Genomic DNA, 19950 nt, shown 5'->3' on the forward strand with positions numbered 1-19950 from the left:
GAGGAAAAAGCGCCAGAAGGGGGACAGAGAGCGTGAGGAGCTAGAACAAATATTCCGGGCTAATGACACGCGCAAGTTTTACGAGAAAGTGAACCAATCTCGTAAGGGCTACACACCTAAACCTGACATGTGTAGGGACGAGGGAGGGGATCTAATCACAAACGAGCGCGCGGTAGTCGACAGCTAGAAGCAATATTTCGATGAGCACCTTAGCGGCGATATAGCAGAAGGAAACGCAATGGCAGTTAACCTCGGAGTGCCTACAAACGACAACAGCGTGCCGGCTCCCCATCTCGAGGAGATCCGGCGAGAAATTCGTCAGCTGAAGAACTATAGAGCCGCCGAAAAGGACTGAGTCCCGGTAGAGCTCTACAAAAATGGCTAAAAACCGCTAGCAACGGCACTTCATTGGATAATTTCTAGGATTTGGGAGGAGAAGAAACTACCGGAAGAATCTACAAAAAGAGCCTCCTAGCCAGACTAGATTGCTGTAATTACCGCGGCATTTTCTATTTATTTATTTATTTATTTATTAGGGATATTTCATCTGACATAAAATATTGTCTACATGAATAAAATCTTATACTAAATTAAATTAAATCTTCTTACGTTGGCCAACGCCGCTTACAAGGTGCTCTCCCAGATTTTGTTGCGTCGTCTATCCCCAATAGCAAGAGAATTCGTAAGGCAGTATTAGGCGAACTTTATGGGGGCCCGTGCTACTACGGATCAAATTTTTACTCTCCTCCTCCTCCTTTACATTTTTAAAATCCTCCAGAAATGTCGAGAGTACAACATGCCCACGCATCATATTTTCGTGGATTTCAGGGTAGCATACGATACAGTTGAACGTGAACAGCTATGGCAGAAAATGCATGAGTACGGTTTTCCGGACAAACTGACGCAGCTTATCAAAGCTACTCTGGAGCGAGTGATGTGCTACGTGCGCGTTTCGGGGACACTCTCCAGTCCTTTCGAATCGCACAGATGGTTGCGGAAAGCGGATGGACTGTCCTGTATGTTATAATATCGCTATTGAAGGTGTGATCCGGTGAGCGGGCATCGAAACGAGAGGAACCAAATATATGGTAGGAAGAGGCTCCAGAGAAAGCAACGTTTGCCTCTCACGGACAGTGTTTATTGATGGTGATTACCTACAAGTGGTTGATGAGTTCGTATATTTGGGATCTCTAGTTACCGCCGACAATAATACGAGTAAGGAGATCCAACGACATTGATATATGTTCCTAACTTGCTGCCTCTCCTGTTACCGGTTTTGCTTTCTCGGATTACTCAGTTTTCTTTATCATCTGTTTGCTCAATTTCTCTGTAATCTCTGCTTTCTATATTTTTGCTTTTAAGTCTTGGCTTTTGTTTTGTTTTCCTTGTGTGCTCCTTCGGGTGTTTTTTTCCGCATTAACTGTTTTGCACTATCTCTGTTTTATTTGTTCATATTTTATATCTTGGTTTTCTCAATGTCCTGGGAACAGATTTATTTTATATTTGTTCTGATATCTTTGTTTTGTCAGTTGCAGGTTTTCCTGGGTCCGTTTGCATCTTTTCGTTTGATCTGTTTTTCGCTGATGCTTTTCGCTGATATTTAATTTTTTTTGTTAGGTTTGTTTATCATTTGTTTCATTATTATGTTCTCTGTTATTCATTATTATGTTCTCTGTTTCATTTTTCCCATTTCATGTTTTCTATTTTCTTCATCTTTTATGTTTATTGTTTTGGTCTGTTTTATTCATACTTGCATTTCTTCTACTTCCTACTTTTTGTTTTCTTTGATTTTTCTGCTCTTCTTGTATGTATCTTCTTGTATGTTCTTATTTTCTTTATATCTTCTTTTCCGCTGACTTTTTTATTTTCTGTTTCTTCTCTATCTTTTCGCTTTACTATGTTTTCTTAATTTTGTCTATTTTTGTTGTTTCCTGCTTTCTGATTTCTCTATATTCTATTTACTCTCTTTCATCTGCTTTTACATGTTTTATCTGTTTTCGGTGCCATATATGCTTTATATGCATTTCAATTTTTTCCTGCTTGCTGTTATCTACAGTCTCCCTTATATTTCTTTGCATTTGCAGTTTTCTTCAGTTAATATTTTCTAATTCGTTTTACCTTTACCTTTACTTTTGTTTTTACCACATCTTTTCTGTTTTCTTTGCTCCTCTTGTTTTTATTCTTTGTTGACTTCCTGTTTGATCTAATTTTGTTTAGTTTTTCTTCTGTTACTAATTTTCTGTTCGCTCTTTTTAATTTTTCTATTTTCTCTGATTTCTATTTTCTCTCTTTCCTGACATTTTTCTGTGTTCTAGTTTATCTGTTTGTTATTTGTTTATGTTTATCTAATCTTCAACGTACAAACTGTCAGCAGATAATAAGATGAATCCAAATGTTTAAAGGCAAAAAAATTCAAACACAATGTTGTTTCATTTACCTATACAAAGTTTAGCTGAAAATCAACAGCACAGCTTGTAAACACGATAATCGTTTGGAATGTCATCGCATTTTGTTTGTCATTTTGTTCCTCTGTTTTCCGTTTCTTCTGTTTCTAATTTCTATGATTTTTTTCAATTTCTCGGTTTTATATGTCATGTAATTTTTATCTATTTTCTCTTATGTTTCGAGATGTTTCATTGAATCAAAATATTTATTGTAAGGAGTTGTCTTCCAGCAATTGATGTCCTTTTGCTTGGATAAATTTGATGGAACAATGGACAAATAGGAGCAAATGATTCAATCGCACGCAACAGTTAGTGTTTCGAAAAATTTTATATTCGGATTCGTTCCAAATGTTCAAATATTAACCTTCAAATAACCTAAACTTTCCAAATTGTGGTTGTGATATTTACTAGAATAAAAATATTAGTCATTTGTATTAAAAATGTATTTCCTAAACGCATAAAACTACGCACAAATACTAGGATTGCAAATTGTATAAAATTATTTTAGAGAAGATGTCCATTTTATGAGTTTCCATTTTCATACAAATTTACAACCCCAAGCTCATTTCGCTACTGAGGGATACTACGGTTTCAACAGGACGCGTAAGTTTAGGTTCGAATTCACGCTTTGTCTGTGAATAAACCCGAGTTGTAATAAAATTGAATTGAATTACACCATACGGAACATCCAGATTCGCTGTTGCTAACCGTTGTTGCTTCTCCTGCACTATACAAACTATTCATTACTGTAACCCTCGATCAACGATTCGCTTAAAATTTCTAAACCAACATTTGATGTCTACATCTTTCGGAACAATGAGGGGCAAGATCTAATCTACAATGCACTAACAGTTGTAAAATAATCGAATGTACATATTTATAACGAAACAAAGAAATGCCAAAAACGGGACAAAATATCACAAAACATTTAGTCAATAATGAAAGAGTTCAGAGGAACATTTTCCAGCAGCTGGTTGGAGATTCCCATGAATTCGGCTGACAGCTTTTTCTGCAGCTGAGGCTGGAGCGCACGCAGTACTTCGTTGCCGTTCTCTTTTAGGAACAAATTGGTGGCTTCGGCTAAAAAGAAAAATGAAAAAAAAAAAGTTTTAAATACCTAAGATAAGCTTGTATTACCATTTATTTCATACTTAAAATTCGGTTATTATTGAAGATCTTCGAAACACTCAGTCGGGGCTTTTTGATAGACAAGTTCAGGTCTAGAGTTTCGACGCGCATATGAGTGCCGGTCGGTTTCTCGTTGAACGATACTCGACCTTTCACGTCGGCGGTCACTCCATCTGAAATGGTCGAATGGAAATTTTAAGCGATTGAAGAGAGCAGCTTGTCCTTCGACAAGCACACAAAGTTTCAATTTCAGCATGCCACTTAGTAACGTTTTGTTCATTATCTAACTGTTATTGACAGGCTATTATCATACGGGGAAGATATAATATCGATAAATTCTCACCAAAAACGGCATCGAAATCACCCGAACCACTGGCAGGAATAATAATCAGAACACCGCTCGAGGTATACTTAGCATGAATCAACAGCTTCGGAATGGTTAATCGGGCCTCAAATGGTTCATCGCCTTCACTAAGTCTGAAAAGCACAGAGGATGGGTTAGTTCAATACGAGGCACGTGGACTGTTAACGGTCAATTCGTTTCCTACTTGATATTTTTGACGGTGAAGTTACTGGCTCCGTATACCTCCATGTTTTTCAGATTAATTCTGTAACCTTGAGGACCTCCAGTTAGCTGCAGAGAGAGTTGATCCATGACAAACGGCTCAACGGGTGGGAGCTGAAATGGGAAGAACATAAAATAGTCGTTTAGTCGGTAAAACAATTGAACTGTTGGAATCAGAGCAGCTCTGAAGGCGTTATAAGTGGTTGAATCGATAATTGCACGTACAGTAAATAAAGGTTGGGTTCAACAAAGTCGTCTAAAAAGTTGTTCCGATTGCCGGATGCAATGAATGACACTTTATCATCAATGTTACTACTGTTACTAGGCAAAAGGATATCCAGATCAATTAATAGTTAGATCGAGATTAACGCTCGTGTTTTAATTGTTATTTACTGACCATGTTAGTTTCTTTGCTTCTACTCTTTACAAAACGTGTTTTTTAAATGTTTTTTTAAATCCTACCAAAAGCAAATGCCCCAGCATTGCAACCAGCGAAAGTGAAGGAAATCCAGTTGCAAAATACATATTTTTTGCGACTGACTTATAAATAGCAAACAGCTAACAGAAAATAGTTAAACAGGTTTTTAGATTAATTCTATTCCACTTTAGATAAAGTTATACTATATTTAGGGCAGATAATTCTTCTCATAAATCTCAATTCATTGTTGTTTTCGTTTCATATTGCTCAAAAAACAAACTCTGAACACAACTACAACACTGTACACACCCTGCTGAGTGGTGACTTTGGCATTGAACTTCTGTTGATTTTGATCCGCAGTTTTTACTTTCAACAGGTTGTTTGCTGACACCCAGCAGTTACGGAGCCGGCAGCAGAAGAGCACACCAGTCTACCTTGTGTGTACTGCGCTTTACTTAATTAGCGTGTACCCGGCTACTTTTGCCGAAACGAGAAAACTTCTTCATCTTCAACTTCTGGTTGATGGAGGCTGAGGCTCGTGTGCATGGTGCATGCACTAACCACAGCATCACCATAGGAGAGGTCAAAACAAGTATTTAATACTTGAACCGCCGCGCCAGTGGGAACCTTCAGAAGTGGATGCGTAATTTTCGATTACCTTTCCCTCGCTCCCACCCCCCATCCGTTCAAATTTCAATAAAAACCGGCTTGTCCGGTACCGACCGGTGTGGCGTCAGTTGATGTGATCAACTGGCCACGACCTTGAGCCTTGAGGTTCAGACCTGCTAACATGGTACTGAGCACCATTGGGTGATAAATGTCAAAGCCAATTGGGTGATGACAATAAATACGGCGTCGAACCGGTTGCCGGTGATTTGCTGGGTCGCACGAGGTGGAGCAGGAGATTTACTTTCTTGTTTTGTTTATCTTCAAGTGGTTGGTTCACCACCACGTCCAGATGTATAACATTGGTTAAAGTTTGTCGTGGTAAATTTTGCAACTTTTCCAATACATATTGATTTTCTTTTTAATGAGGTGCGGTTTTCAGCTGGTACAGTTTGTGCTGGTTAGTGTTAAGTTGTTGAATTGGTCTGTGTGCTAGTTTCTTTTTTGGTTATTGTGCTGCATTGCACAAAACCGAACATTACTTTAATCGTGTTCGATATATTGGTTTTTGAACATCTACCGTTCTCGTTTTAGCCCAAAATCGTCGGTAATTATGATTGAGTTTATTGCTTGCTGGGTAAGCAATATTCTTGCGGAAGGAATTATCGTTACCATACGTGACATTTTTGATTTCATCTTCTACTTAGAAACAACCCAAGCAACACAACTTTGGTACTTTCAGTGCCGGTGACTTATTTATAACTAGAACTAGTCATATATTGAATTGCCATAACAACTGCTTTAGTAGGGAAAGTTTAGATAAGCATTTATCCAATAATAAAGTTTCTCTCAAGCTGACCATGTTTGCAGTTTCACACTTCGCTGGTTTCGATGCTTGCGCAAGAAAGAAACCTGTTGTGTTTCTTTTCTCTGAAGCATTATCATTTAGCGATGTCCTTGTTTATTGATACCGGTAAATAGAACGAATGCTAAACCCGAGCCTAAATGTAAATACAAAAGTTTGTGTTCAACATACTGTTGCACTATTAATATTAGACTAGAGCGTTGCAGTTTATGAGGAAAACCAGAGAAAATGTGTGTTAAAATTATAATTGAAACTTGAAATTATAATTGAAAGTTAAACTAATTAACGATAGCATCATAACGTCGTTTTTATACACGGCTATTGCCACTACCATACCTGGCCCTTTTTCCATGTGTTGACTCATCACTGCGACCAGTATCGTTGATTTATTGTGATATCGTTTGGGAGTTTGCGGTATAACTTGCACTGCATTTCTTTTTGTTAAAATCGTTATTGGGCGATCGATATGCTTGTTAAATTTTATGCGTGCTTGTGTGTATTTGGGTTTACCCTTCGTTCAAAGGTTTTTCTACATTACTCATTCGTTCTTCGCAGCCAGTATTATCCCAAAGCGGTATTAATCGGAAGCGGAGAGGCAAGCTTAAAGCCGCAGCACTGTCACAGTGGTTGGTCAGAAAACCTACGAAGGGGCCGTGAAAGGATGAAAGTCATGTTGGTCGCCATCCCTAGATCGGTAAACGTCTCAACATGATGGTCGCCATCTCTGGATCAGCACACGCCGAGACTGGGACAAGGAAAGTGGACGGTCCAGTAATATGGAGTATCATCAAGTCTGAGAAAAACGCTATGGCTGTGGAGACGGAGATGGGCGTTATGACGGTCGCCATCTGCGGATCTGTTCACCTCTCGACAGGTGTATGGAGCAGTGTACAGATACAGCCTCTCCTCGAAGTAATACTTAACGGCGCCCATGAGGTTTTTAGTGGGTTAGTGTCTCACACTGTGCCCCGTGATGTAAACATACATCACTAGTGTATCAGCAGTGATTCTGCGCATCATCATTAGTGTGCTTGGCATTAAGCGTTTCTTCAAGAAAAAAACACCGACAAATGCACATCACTGGTATAATCATTTCTGCAATTTTTGTCATCTTAGATGCGATTTTTGTATCATTTTTCATTTAATTTTTGTAATTTTTTACATAAATTTACATCATTTATGTGTCATAGGTCAACATGTATTTTATGTTATTTTTGTATAATTTTTATGCCATTTTTGTTCCATTTTTCATGTTTGTGACAATTTTTTTCTACTTTTCGTCATTATTACTGAAAGCAGCATAGAAAACCCAATTTTTTTTGTTTATAGCATAATACAATTTATTTCAATTTTTAGTGTCGTTTCTGCTTGTGTTCTTTTCCATTACCGCGTTATTTTGATATTATATCCATTAGAGGCTGACCAGACGTCCCGGATTGTTCGGGACTGTCCCGGATTTGGATGGCATGCACGCTAAAACTGCGGCAGGCTATCATGGGATTTAATGAAGGGCAAAATCTACCTGGGGAGACACCTACCCCTGTGTATCTCCGAATTCTTATCCGTCACAAAACACTGATTTTCACACGGATGCCAATGAAACGCTACCGCGAGCCAGATTATAAAGAATTTAACTCCTGGGTTTTGCTGAAATCGGCCTTCTCTGAAGCTTATTCATAATCGAGCCAGACACATGCATTGCGTTTCGTCACCAGCCGGCCGCACAGCCCACAAAACCGGATTCTAACCTTTGTTTATTGTTTGAGGCTTCTGTTGGGCTCCCCACTTGCTCGGTAACACTTGTAACCATTCCTAGATGGATTCGCAGTACAATACAGTGGTCAGTTTTTGCAAAGCACAATCCGTGGTGTGGAGATCAGCCTTGACCTTCCGAATGACCTTCAACCGCAGTTGACGATCAAGAGTTCAACTCCAACTTCTGACCTGCGCCTTGTGGACAGCCCTGAGAGTTTCCTTGCACCCTTCAATTACTCACTTCACAGCTCTTTTAGGATAATCCGTCAGTCTTGCCAGCTCCCAAGCTGACGCTGATGAATTCTGCAGGTGACCATACATCATTACTTTCATTTCTCCTCCTGCATGATGAATATCTCGAAACCGCGCTAACTTTAAACTGTGAAAAAATATACCGAGCAGAACTGTTTACAAATAACACAACGCTACCAAAAGTTATAGCATTCACGGCCACTGGGAGCGCCGCTATCGCCAAAATGAAGTGCTCAATTACTTATTGGTCCCATCTTTAGCACCGAACCGATTTAGCAAATAAGCCATTCAATATGTCCCGCATTTATCGCATATATTTATAGTAATTCTCGTTGAAACGGAGCCACTACTGACACGAGATATTCAAATATTGGAGCTTTTGCACTTAATTGTTTGAAAATGGTTAAAAAACGAGAATTACATTTTTATTACCTCGAAATAGTGGACCCCTCGTTTGCCAAGCGGCCTAACAGTTTCAAAAAAGTTGAATTTTCAACAAACCTTCATGTGAAATTTCATAAATTTGCAATGAAACAACTAACAAATGGCCTAGTTCTGTAAAGAAGAAGAACAGGGCTATCAAATGGAGTACAAATTTTTTAGGCGGCCATTTTGGAATTGGTCGCCACATTGGATTTTATCAATAAATCGTCGTTTTCGCCATGAGCCTCCTAATAGATTTTCGTTTCAAGACCACCATCGGAAAGCTGAGAAAAAATACTACAAGAAAAATTCTTAAAATTAGGTGTGCAATAGCATTAACTGAATAAAACGACGAATTATCTGTAGCAAGGTTCACAATTTTCATATAATTATTGTGATATTTCCAACATTTGCTATGAAACAAACTACAAACGACACAGTTTTGTAAAGAGGAGAGATAGGGCTTATAAATGAAGTGAAAAAGTGTCGGCCATCTTGGATTTGGCCGCCATATTGAATTTTATCAATAATTCGCCGTTTTCGCCACGATTCCCGCAACCGATTTCAATTTTAAGACCGGAAAGCTGAGAAAAAATGCTACAAGAAACATTCATCAAATTAGATGTGCAACGGCATTAACTAAATGAAACAATTAGTTTTCTGTAGCAAGATATACCATTATATAGGAATTGTAAACAGCGAAGTCTGTCGACAAAGAAGGGTCAAGTCTTAGAAAGACGTTCAAGCTTAAGGCTTTTCTTTGCTAGGCACCGAAACAAGGACGACGAATGAATACTCGGTACTTGGAACTGCAGATCACTAAACTTCGCTGGTGGCAACCGGGTGCTGCTCAGCTTAAACCACGTAAACTCGTAGCTGCCGCAAAGGAGAGAAAGTATGGAAAATCCACCGGAAAGGCCCAGTTTTACCCGAGCGGTGGCGCTAGTAACGAACTGGGAACGGGCTTTGTAGTGTTCGGCAAAAGGACGGTCGCACGATAGATTCAAACTTCGAAGGCGATCAACAAGAGCATGTATCTATTGAAGATAAAGGGCCAGTACACCGCCTGCACGAGAGTAGCTCCGACGATGAGAAGACAGCGTTTTACGCGAGGCTGGAGGCAACGTACGGCAACTGCTTGCCAGGAAACATTAGGCCGTATGAATAAAAGATATAGAGAAAATGCTCCCATACGATTTAAACGGGAAAGCAAAGTAAACTGATTTATTCATACGGCCTATTAAAATCGTCATAGGGAACATGTACGTCCAGGTCGGTAGAAAAGAAATGTATAGACCGGTAATAGGATTCCATACCCTGCTCACCGATACGAACGATAGCGTCCAACGATTAATGAACTTCGCCGTTCCCCGTGGTCTGGTGATCGGAAGCATCTTTTTCCCGCTCAATGATATCCACAAAACCACCTGTCGATCACCTAACCAACATACAATGAACCAGATTGACCACGTTCTCATAGATGGCCGATTCTCCTCTAACATCACGACCAAACGTTCCTAATGGGGTGCGCATATTGACTCTGACCATCACCCAGTAACAGATTTGCACTCAAAGCAGTCAACCGTATACCAGACACGACAAAGCCGCCCTCTTCGGCTGAATATCAGGCAGCTTGGTAACCCACAATCTGCCGCGAACTACACACTGGAACCTGACACGTGTAAGGACAAGAAAGGGAATCTTATCACAAACGAGTGAGAGGTGGTTGACAAGTGGAAGCAGTTCTTCAATGAATACCTCAATGGCGAAGTTGCAGAAGCCAGAGCGAAAGTTAATAATATACTAGATTATTGTTGCTAGTACCTAATCTCCAAGAAGTTGAACGAGAAATCGGGTTACCGAAGACCACCAGAGCCGCACGTAAACGTGACTATGAAATGCTGACAACGACTCTATATTGGGTTTCGAAGGGGGAGAAGCTACAGGTGAAATGGATGGATGGATGGAAGGAGTGGTTTGTTCCATCTACCAAAAGGGTGATCAGGTCGACTGTTGCATCTACCGCGGCCAAACGCTGGTATACGCCGCCTACAAGGTATTATAGAGTATCACTATTCTCTATACGCGTTGTTCATTAGCATTTACCGAAGCGGACGGTTTGTCGAGGTAGAAAAATACCGATGAAGACTAGACTGCTCCTGAGAGCCCAAACCATGCAATAGCCCGTGGTAGATCAACGGATTTCGGGGTTGCTCGAAGGACTTATTTCTTCAGTCGGCAATAGCCCGATTGGGGTCGCGTTGAATACACTGAGTCTGAAGTCGAAATGGCTTGCTTTATTAGTCGAAGGATTTGCTTTTATAGTTGAATTTTGGTGGAAAATATCGGTAATGCATATCGATATTTTCCATATTCTAAATGCATTCTTAAAGTTAAAAAGAGATAGACTACTGGGACAGAAAGATTCTTTGTTCGATACATTTGGTTCTGGAATTGTAATTTAAATCCTTACTGAACACCGAGTCATATCGGCCACCGACGGGTCGGAGAGACAGCTCAACAGAATGCTTGCACTTGTGAAGTGTATGCATGACGCTGGTGCTTGCGTTCGGTGTCCGCCGTGTGCCTCAATACGGTTGGAGTTTTGTCTGTTTTGATTTGACCTATTGCATAATATTTGTTTACATGATGATAAGTATGGTTAGGGTAGAGTACGGATAGTACAGTATTCTTGTAGATCTGTTACGTCGGCTGTCACCGATAGCACTTGATTTCGTAGAGTAATAATTCTTAGTTTTACCATTCGACAGATTTACCATCCGACAGATCTTACAGAAATATCGGAAGTACAACGTGCCCACGCAGCACATCTTTATTTATTTCAAAGCAGCATACGATACGGTCGATCGAGACGAGCTATAGAAGATAATGCACGAACATGGTTCTCCAAACTGATGCGACTTATCAGAGCTTCATTGGATCGAGTGATGTGTTTCATGCGCATCTCGGGAACATTCTCGAGCAGCGATACTAACCTTCCGGACATTTGTGCTTGCATAAATTTGGGACCATGTCATTTTCTTCGCAGTATTTTATTTTCTCAGTCTAATCTTTTCTATAACAAAAATAGTTTGTGGAGTTGGGTTTGAGTTAAAGTAATATTAGTAAAACCAGAATTCACAGGAACTAAAATAACTGTTGGGTCTCAAATTTATGCTTGCACGAATGTCTGGTAAGTTGACATCGCTGCTTCGAGACGCGACGAGGGTTAAGACAAAGTGACGGCTTATGCTCCACGCTTTTCAACATCGCTCTCGAGTTGGTGTTCCGACTTGTCGGCATCGAAACAAGAGGTACGATTTTAACCAAAGGTAGCCAACTCCTAGGCTTCGCAGATGACATGCGATGATATCATAGCTAGGAAATTTGTAACGGTGGATGCAGTCTATGCCGGACTGAAAGCGGCATCTACGAGGATCCAAAATCAATGCGTCAAAGACCAAATACATGAAAGTACAGACTCAAAGGAAACAAACACGCACCTCCCACGGACAGTAACCGTTGACGGCGACGAACTGGAAGTGGTAGATGAGTTCGTGTATTTGGGATTGCAGGTGATTGCGGACCACAACACTAGTAACTAACAATACCACAACAATAGTAACGCATTTACTGCGACGAAGCTGACAATGTGCAAAATTCTTATTAGAACGGTGGTTCTTTATATACTAGAAGCCTTGATGCTGTCATACGGAGGACGTGCATTTAGTTACTAATGAGCTACTAGCATAGCAGCACCGTTACTACAAAAGATACAACAAAACTTCATTCAGAAAGATTGTAGATAATAACTAGTGCTACCAATGTCCCATATATAACTTTGTCAAATTTTGCTCTGCTGAGACGGTCAAATGAATCAAAACTGAGTCAAAGTGGTCGAACCATCCCTACTTCCAGTGAATAAAAACTGAAGGTATATGATTTAGTATATATCAAAATCCTTAGCTGTCCGGTACTGGGGGACTTCCCCCTATTAGCAATAATTAGGAACTGTTGCCTGTTTCTAAATGATCACCGCTTGCGGGCATAGATGAACGTACTAAAAACAGTTCTCCAAAACTTACCTTGATATCGGGGATTCCCATTGCCAGGTATGGCCGCAAATTATGCAGAGCACCTTTAATGCAACCGATTAGCTCCGGATCGGATCGTTTACATTGTATGATGTAGGAGTGAGCTGAAATTAGAACCAGAAATGGAAAAGATCTTAGTTAGTACATGCCTCATATTCAAGTTTAAAATTCTAATTAGTATAGTAATTTTATCAAAAATTTTAATCAATGTTTCTCAACCCAGCTTGCAATGGCAGCCAATTAATTACCTCGAGGTGACGACAATTTCCCAAGTCCGCAGCTTTTAGTGATATCGATTAGATTCTATTAATGTATATCAGTGCTAACGAGTTCGTATAACCTTCGCTGTCACGAAAACAACAACCATGTTCAAGGTTGTTGCGATAGAAAACCAGTGTCACTGCAGTCGGCAAGCGGTGTGCCACTCTAGAACCGCCCAGTGCATATCCGACAGACTATTTAATTGTGCGTATAGGAGCCGACGGAGCCGGCCAATGTTTAAATTGATTACTCACGATACGCGATGGACGCTTCATAGCTAAACACACAACTCAAGAGCATCCAGTCGGCTTATTTGATTCGATTACCTAATCTGAAGTTCGCGTTGTAGTTTGCATCATTCCGTGCAGTGCACCTAACTGCAAACTTCGAGCGGAACTGCACGAGGACGGCTATAACCCTTTGGACTTTGGAGGCTTTTTCTTTTAACCGACTGAAGTCATTTTGCGTGTGACCACAAAGTAGTTGCGCCCGTCTACTAATTGGGCAACGGTTTTCGACCATGTGGGTTTGTTTCTGCTGCGAAATGTTCCGCACCCCCAGCAAACCTCCACCAACAACACCAGCTGCTGCGGCAGCTCTGCTGACCTTTAAATCAGTTGCAAAAAGCATCATTTGGTGGTGACATATTTCTAGCTACCATTATCGTATGCCTTTTTCTCGTCTCACAAAGAGCCGTTCATTGCTAGGCGAAAGTAAAAGTTGTAGATTTGAACAGCGGAGACAGTTGTGCGCTGCGTTGCAGCGTTGAAGGATGTTCGCCAGTATTTCGTCAGTTTGAATGATGACTCGAACCTCGAGTTTTTTCTAGTGACATTTTCTCCTTCGCTATCAATGAAACTCAATGGATTGTGAAATTTTGTGAATGAATGTTCAAAATGTATTCAAAACTAGCATTTAATTGCATTTTGCACTACATTCTAAGCTATCATCAATGTTATATATTTTTCTTTCGATGTGGAAACCTTTAGTTCGTGCAATGGAAAACAATTCGACGTTTTAATAAATATTCATTTGATCACAAAGAGTTCATGTTCAAATTATAGTGCCTGGTCGTTTATAAATCCATCTGGCGTTTAATGTACTATTAACATATGGATCCCATACGTTATTCGCGCGCATCGTCACAATAAAGGATGCACTTCATAACGTTTGAAACTGCATACAAAGACTGCTGCGTGAGAATATCGGACAAGAAAATGCCAGTCACGTTCCTGGTTTCACTCAGCAGCGATAAGAACAGACACCGAATGGATACCTAACGGAAGGTGCTATACCTATTAACAATGCAAAGCAGCAGCAGCGTCGCCGGCGGAACACATGGGCTGATTTCGAGCGATAGTTCTAAAAGACTGTATTTACGTCATAAGACTCATGGTGAGAACACCTAGTGAAGATGACGTTACTACAGTTAATGCCAGTTAAAACTAAAAATCTGTAAGTCGGCGCACACGCAAAATGACGGTGGAAAAATAATAGTAACATATCCATAATAGTGTCAACTTGTCCATCAAAAGGTATTAAAATGTGCCAAGTATTTTCTTATTATGTACGATATGAATAAGAGATGTGACAGTTGGAACAATGAGACAGTGGAACTTCATTCAGCTTGGTGAAAACGTTTCTACAGAACCCCCTTCTGTTAATTTTATAATTTATTTGAACAAAAAGCAATCGCCGGTTTAAAAAAAACATTTCGCTATTCCTCTGCTGCCAATATTATGTTCCAAGAAGCATGTTCGTAAGATTTAAAATACGATTGACTATTGTTTAGCTTCGGACTAATTTGCCTTAATTTATTTTTTGTCGCCTTTTACGACTTTCGGCGGAAGGGGGCTCCCACCCACCTTAAGATGACAGCTCTGTTGACGAGATAGGGGCCTTAAGCTAACAACTTACGGAACCCGAAAACAAAATGAGATGATCTCAGCATCGCTGAGATGCGTTTGCGCGTCGCACGTGTTCAACGACGGAATGAAACTAGGCGACGCCGATTGAGAAACCTGAAGTGAAGAGAGTCTTCGTCGAACAACTTGAATCCCGAGCCTCGGAGTTGCCACCTGGTGGAACCCTCGAATAGCAATGGACCGGCATCAAGAACGTCTTCATCAAGACCAGTGACGAAACTCTCGGCAAAGCGAGCAGCGGACGGAGAAAGTTTATTTCGGATGAAGAGCGGAGAGAGGCGAAAGTCAGCATTGAGCGAGCGCGAACCAGATCGGTCACTAAAGTCACTGGACACCGGTTAAAGTCACTTGACACCGAATGGCCTGATTCTACTAAGATTCGAACCCACGATCACTCGCTTGTCAAACAAGACTCGGTAACCTTGCGGCTACGGAGCACCCCAACTAGCCTGCTTGCGTAGATAAGTGCCGTTTACCTAAAAGGGAGTCCCCTGAACATTTTCAAATGGAGGGCTGGGAGGAATTATTTGACTTGGGTGAGTCAACGCACTTGTTTACGCAAAGATTGCGTAGATTTAATTTAGTATTAGATTTTATTAATGTAGAGAAAATTAAGGTCAAATGAGTTATCCCTCCTAAATAAATCTATATAAGAGGCTTATGTCTGTACCGAAAACCAGGTCTCTGATAGGACGTCGTAACAGGTAACTAAAAACAAGTACCTAACAGGACGTTATGCTTTCGTAGCAATGGGTTGTATTCTCAGCAGGGATGCCACATATAATTCTGTGTTTTTTGTTGGAAAGATCTGACAATCTGTACGGCGAGGAAAAATATCTGTGCAAAAATCTGTCAAATGTAAAACAATGAGAGTGAAAGAAATAGAGAGACATTTCGCTGACTATTTCAGTCTCTTTCACTCTCATGTAAAAGCTCAAAAATCTGTTTAATCTGTGTAATTTGGCGAAAATCTGTATTCTATACATACAGATTCTGTACAGGCGATTTCTTTCAAATATCTGTTAAACACAGAATAACCCTTGCATGTGGCAACCCTGATTCTCAGTCACCTCACTGGTCGACTGCTGGACTGCTCGACTGGACTGGTCGACTGGACTGGTCGATCAGACTGCTCGATTTGATTGCTCGGCTGGACTGCTTAACTCGACTGAACTGTTCGATTCGACACTCGACTCAACTGCTCAACACGATTGCTCGATTCAATTACTCGACGCAACTACAGTAGGATTTCGAATTTGGCAACAAATGCATGTCGCCTATGTTGCCAAAATCGAAACCGTACCAAAAACGAGCCCCTGTTTTCGATATGAAAAAATTTAATGTAAATGCTTTAGAAGTTGACTAAATATCGTTAATCAACGATTACAACCATTTTATGTTTGAAAAGTCCGACAAGAGCTAACGGTCCGGTGCAAACAAGTTATTGACACCCTGCGGTAAGACGTAGTCCTACGGCAATAAAAATATTGTTCGAAACAACATAACTTTTTTTCATGAACATACTCAGGGCATCATTTTTTCGTCATTTAAAGCATGTATGCAGAAACTGATTGATATTTTTGCATATTTTTGGAAGTAAAATATCTTGTGTTGCCAAAAACGAATATTTTTGTTGCCAAAATCGAGGCATGCCAAAATCGAACCATGCCAAATTCGAAATCCAACTGTACTTGATTTGATTGCTCGACTCAACTGACAGCTTGATTCAACAGCTTGACTTGACTGCTCGACTTAGCCATTCAACCCGACTGCTCGACTCAACTGCTTGACTAAGCTGTTTGATTCGACTTAACTGCTCGATTCAACTGCTCGACTAACCTACTCGACTCAACTGCTCAACTAGACTACTCGACTCAACTACTCGAATAAACTGTTCGACTAGACTACTCGACTCAACCGCTCGACTCAACAGCTCGACTTGACTGCTCGAATGAACTGCTAACTCAACTGTTCGACTGAACCGCTTGGCCCGACTACTTGACTAAACCATTCGATTCGACTGCTCGACTCAAGTGCTCGACTAGACTTCTCGATTCAACTGCTCGACTGGACTGCTCGACTAAAGTTCTCACCTGGACTGCTCGATTTAACTACTCGACTTGACTACTCGACTTGACTACTCGACTTGCTTGCTCGACTCGACCACTCGATTGAACTGCTCGACTCGACTTCTCGACTCAATTGCTCGACCGGACTGCTTGACTGAACAGCTTGATTTAGCTGCTCGACTAGACTGCTCGATTTGACTGCTCGACTTGACTGTTCGACTCGACTGCTCGACCCAACTGCTTGACTCGATTGCTTGATTCGACTGTTCGACTCGCCTGCTCAACTCGATAGCTTGTCGCGATATCATATGGTCGGTGTTAAATCAGACCGGATCAAGTCGCAAAATTTTAAAAAATGGGTTAATAGTAGCAAACGATCAAGAATTTTCTAAGCAACATTTTACTCTAATCAGACTACATAAATGTTGCCAACAGCCAGAGTTAGAAGATGATTTCGAATGCAGCAAACTTTGAATGCGAAGTCGAAGTCAGAATTTTGCCCCTCGGTTCCGTCTGACTTAACACCGACCATATGAGTCGGTTTGCGACCATGTTGCCCGCCTATAGAATCAGCACAGTGGAGATAATGTTTTTATTCAGTTAATTCTAAAATAATAAAATAATTTTATTCAGTTATTCAGTCGATGTATCCGCAGTTTTCTGAATTCTGAACAAACTTTAATCTTTTCTGGATCGTTAGATTTAGGCTCAACTAGTGAATAAATAAAGAAATAAACCCTTCATACAAGTATCGTAGATTTTTGGATGAAAGTGACCGATAAACATATCATTTGGGAAAAGTTCTTCACAATAGTTTCCACGGTGGTGAGAAACTCTCTGGAAAAGTTAAAAAACTTTGACATGGAACATTTATTTCGTTCTGGAATGTATCGACGTCTCTCGCATTGGTTTCTTTTGCGTAAAAAATTATGTTGTCTAAAACATAATTAAAAGAAGAGGGCCCAGGGCGAGATGCTTGTGGAACCCGGAAGTTATAAAATTCAACTCTTACAGCAAATTGCGAAGTCTGTTGAACAAAAACAGAAATACTGCATTTTTCCATTCAAATTATCAAGAGCTTTTGTCCTCGAAGAGCAGTACTTGGATTCAAAATATTAAACTGAATGGTCAGCTGATTTATTTTTGTGTATATTTACAGGTAGATCGACTTATTTATGTATTTGGTCTATCTTTTTTGTGCGTTCATTATAATAATGTTGTTTGTATCATTTTACTTATTAATTATAACAAATTATAACGCAACCATTGACGCAAAGCATTACGACCAAAAAGTAAACAGCAAGGCTGGTAACTATCAAACTTGTTGATCTAAAGCAACCAGAGCTGCCAGTTGAGCCTAAATAAACATCAAAGCTGGTCTGTTTTTCTGTACGTATTGCAAAAAATTCAACAAGCGATAAAAAGGTCACCACTCAAATGCAGCGTCTGCAACATTGGATTAAAGTGATTGTTTTGCCAGGGTCGCTTGGTTTCTTTTCCGGATTGCAATCGTAATCCGGTCGTATTAATATCGAAAACTCTGACCACCCAATTAAATCGACTGCTGATTACTTCTTGAACTTCCTTGATCCTGCTTAGTATGGGTTTGTTCTACAGCAGTTCGTTGACCAAAAGTGAACACCAATTTTGCTAACTGCAGCGTGCTGTCATACTATGTTGGGGATCTGACAGCAGTACGCAGTGTGTAATGCACTCTGCGATTGCAGATATACATACATCTCTAGGTCTGCAGCTTGTCATTCATTGGCGTAGAATGGTTAATTTGGATTCGGAACAACCGGTTTCGTTAGTTTGGTACCAACCACTGTGGATAGTTGCATCGTTAGCCATTCTTGTGGTAGTAGTCATGAGCCTTTTTAGTAAACCGAAGTGTATTAAGATAGTTAAGATCAAAGCAGACCAACAACTCTCATTTTCCATTTTTTCCGATGGTCACAACAGTTCGTTAGAAATATTTATTTTAACGTGCACTGCAGTGAAATCATGGTCGCATGCTTAAGTAGAAGCGTGAGTTTAGAACTCCCATCTCACATTAATCCAATATCCAATATCAGCCTCAAAAACAATAGTTTAGTCATTACAATTGATTGCGCATCGTTTTATAAATTAGGCCAAAAGAGAATTCATGGAATTTAATTTTGTGCGACGTTGATACAATTCAAGATAATTAACAAACTTCAAGGTTCTGAACACTGGAAGTACTCGCCGTTGCTGTTGGTCAAGTGTCAGCTTAGGCATTAATCAGCAAAAAATCCATTACGCATTTGTACGCAAACTCCAAATTACCTACGGCTTAATGGTTTGCGATGTGCTTTGTAAAACCTCCAAAGAACGATCAATTAGAAGAACAACGGAATGAGCACTTTCGGCGTAAATTAATATTCTCCCATCACCTTGACCAAGTGTGTTGTGATGTCTGCAACAACGCAACAACAGCAACGCACTGCATAATGAGTTTGGTTTGCAGGTTGGTACAGCTTGGCGGAGGTTCTCAGCGATGACAGTTTGTCGACCGTGAAGCAACAATTGCAATTGTAATTATGTTTAAAATTCACTAATTGACTCGTTAGACTAGTTGCTATACACGGGAAGCCGGTGAGACACTTTTTTGTATAGAACAAAATTTAAACAGTTTGCTTTCGTAAATTTTCACAGCTGATAATGATATAATTTATCTAATAATTGTATTTAGGACGGAAAATAAGTAAAAACTGCACACAGGAAATTCACCTAATGGGCTCTTTGTGGTCGATGATAGCGCACAACCGGAACCGCGGAATATTGCGTGTTCCTGTGTAACGTTTTTGTTCGAACAGGTTCAGGTGTTTAAACTTAGATCAAAGGTGAGCCTCGCGATTAAAACTATAGCCCATAGAGGTGACTAATCTTTCTCACAATTATTCTATCATCCGAATAGTTTAGTGCTGTAGCTGTCGATTTACTTAGGTAACGATCATTACGTACCAACCGATAGATGAGAAGTGTGTTACGGGCTCATAGTGCATGACTGCAATCAGCTGTTTAGCCAGAAGTAATCTGCATTTGTAATTAATTTATGAACGCATACCTTACTACTGGTTTGAACTAGATGCTTCAGCAATGATGTGATAATCAATTGTATATA

The 19950-nt window shown here is 40.2% G+C and overlaps 1 protein-coding gene across 1 annotated transcript in view; it reads right to left on the bottom strand.

Annotated features, from left to right (window-relative positions):
• Nucleotides 1-2894: 2894 nt before the first annotated feature.
• LOC128742462 (uncharacterized) overlaps nucleotides 2895-19950 on the bottom strand; it is a 28642-nt gene continuing 11586 nt past the window's right edge. Inside the window, exons 2-6 of the mRNA XM_053838833.1 lie at nucleotides 12542-12654; nucleotides 4121-4251; nucleotides 3916-4049; nucleotides 3596-3745; nucleotides 2895-3524 (exon numbers count right to left, since the gene is read on the bottom strand). Coding sequence (XP_053694808.1) covers nucleotides 3373-3524; nucleotides 3596-3745; nucleotides 3916-4049; nucleotides 4121-4251; nucleotides 12542-12654 — 680 coding nt within the window. The 3' untranslated portion in view covers nucleotides 2895-3372. The remainder of the gene's footprint in view (nucleotides 3525-3595; nucleotides 3746-3915; nucleotides 4050-4120; nucleotides 4252-12541; nucleotides 12655-19950) is intronic.

This window comes from Sabethes cyaneus, chromosome 3 (genome assembly GCF_943734655.1).
Source record: "Sabethes cyaneus chromosome 3, idSabCyanKW18_F2, whole genome shotgun sequence".
Classification (NCBI taxonomy): domain Eukaryota; kingdom Metazoa; phylum Arthropoda; class Insecta; order Diptera; family Culicidae; genus Sabethes; species Sabethes cyaneus.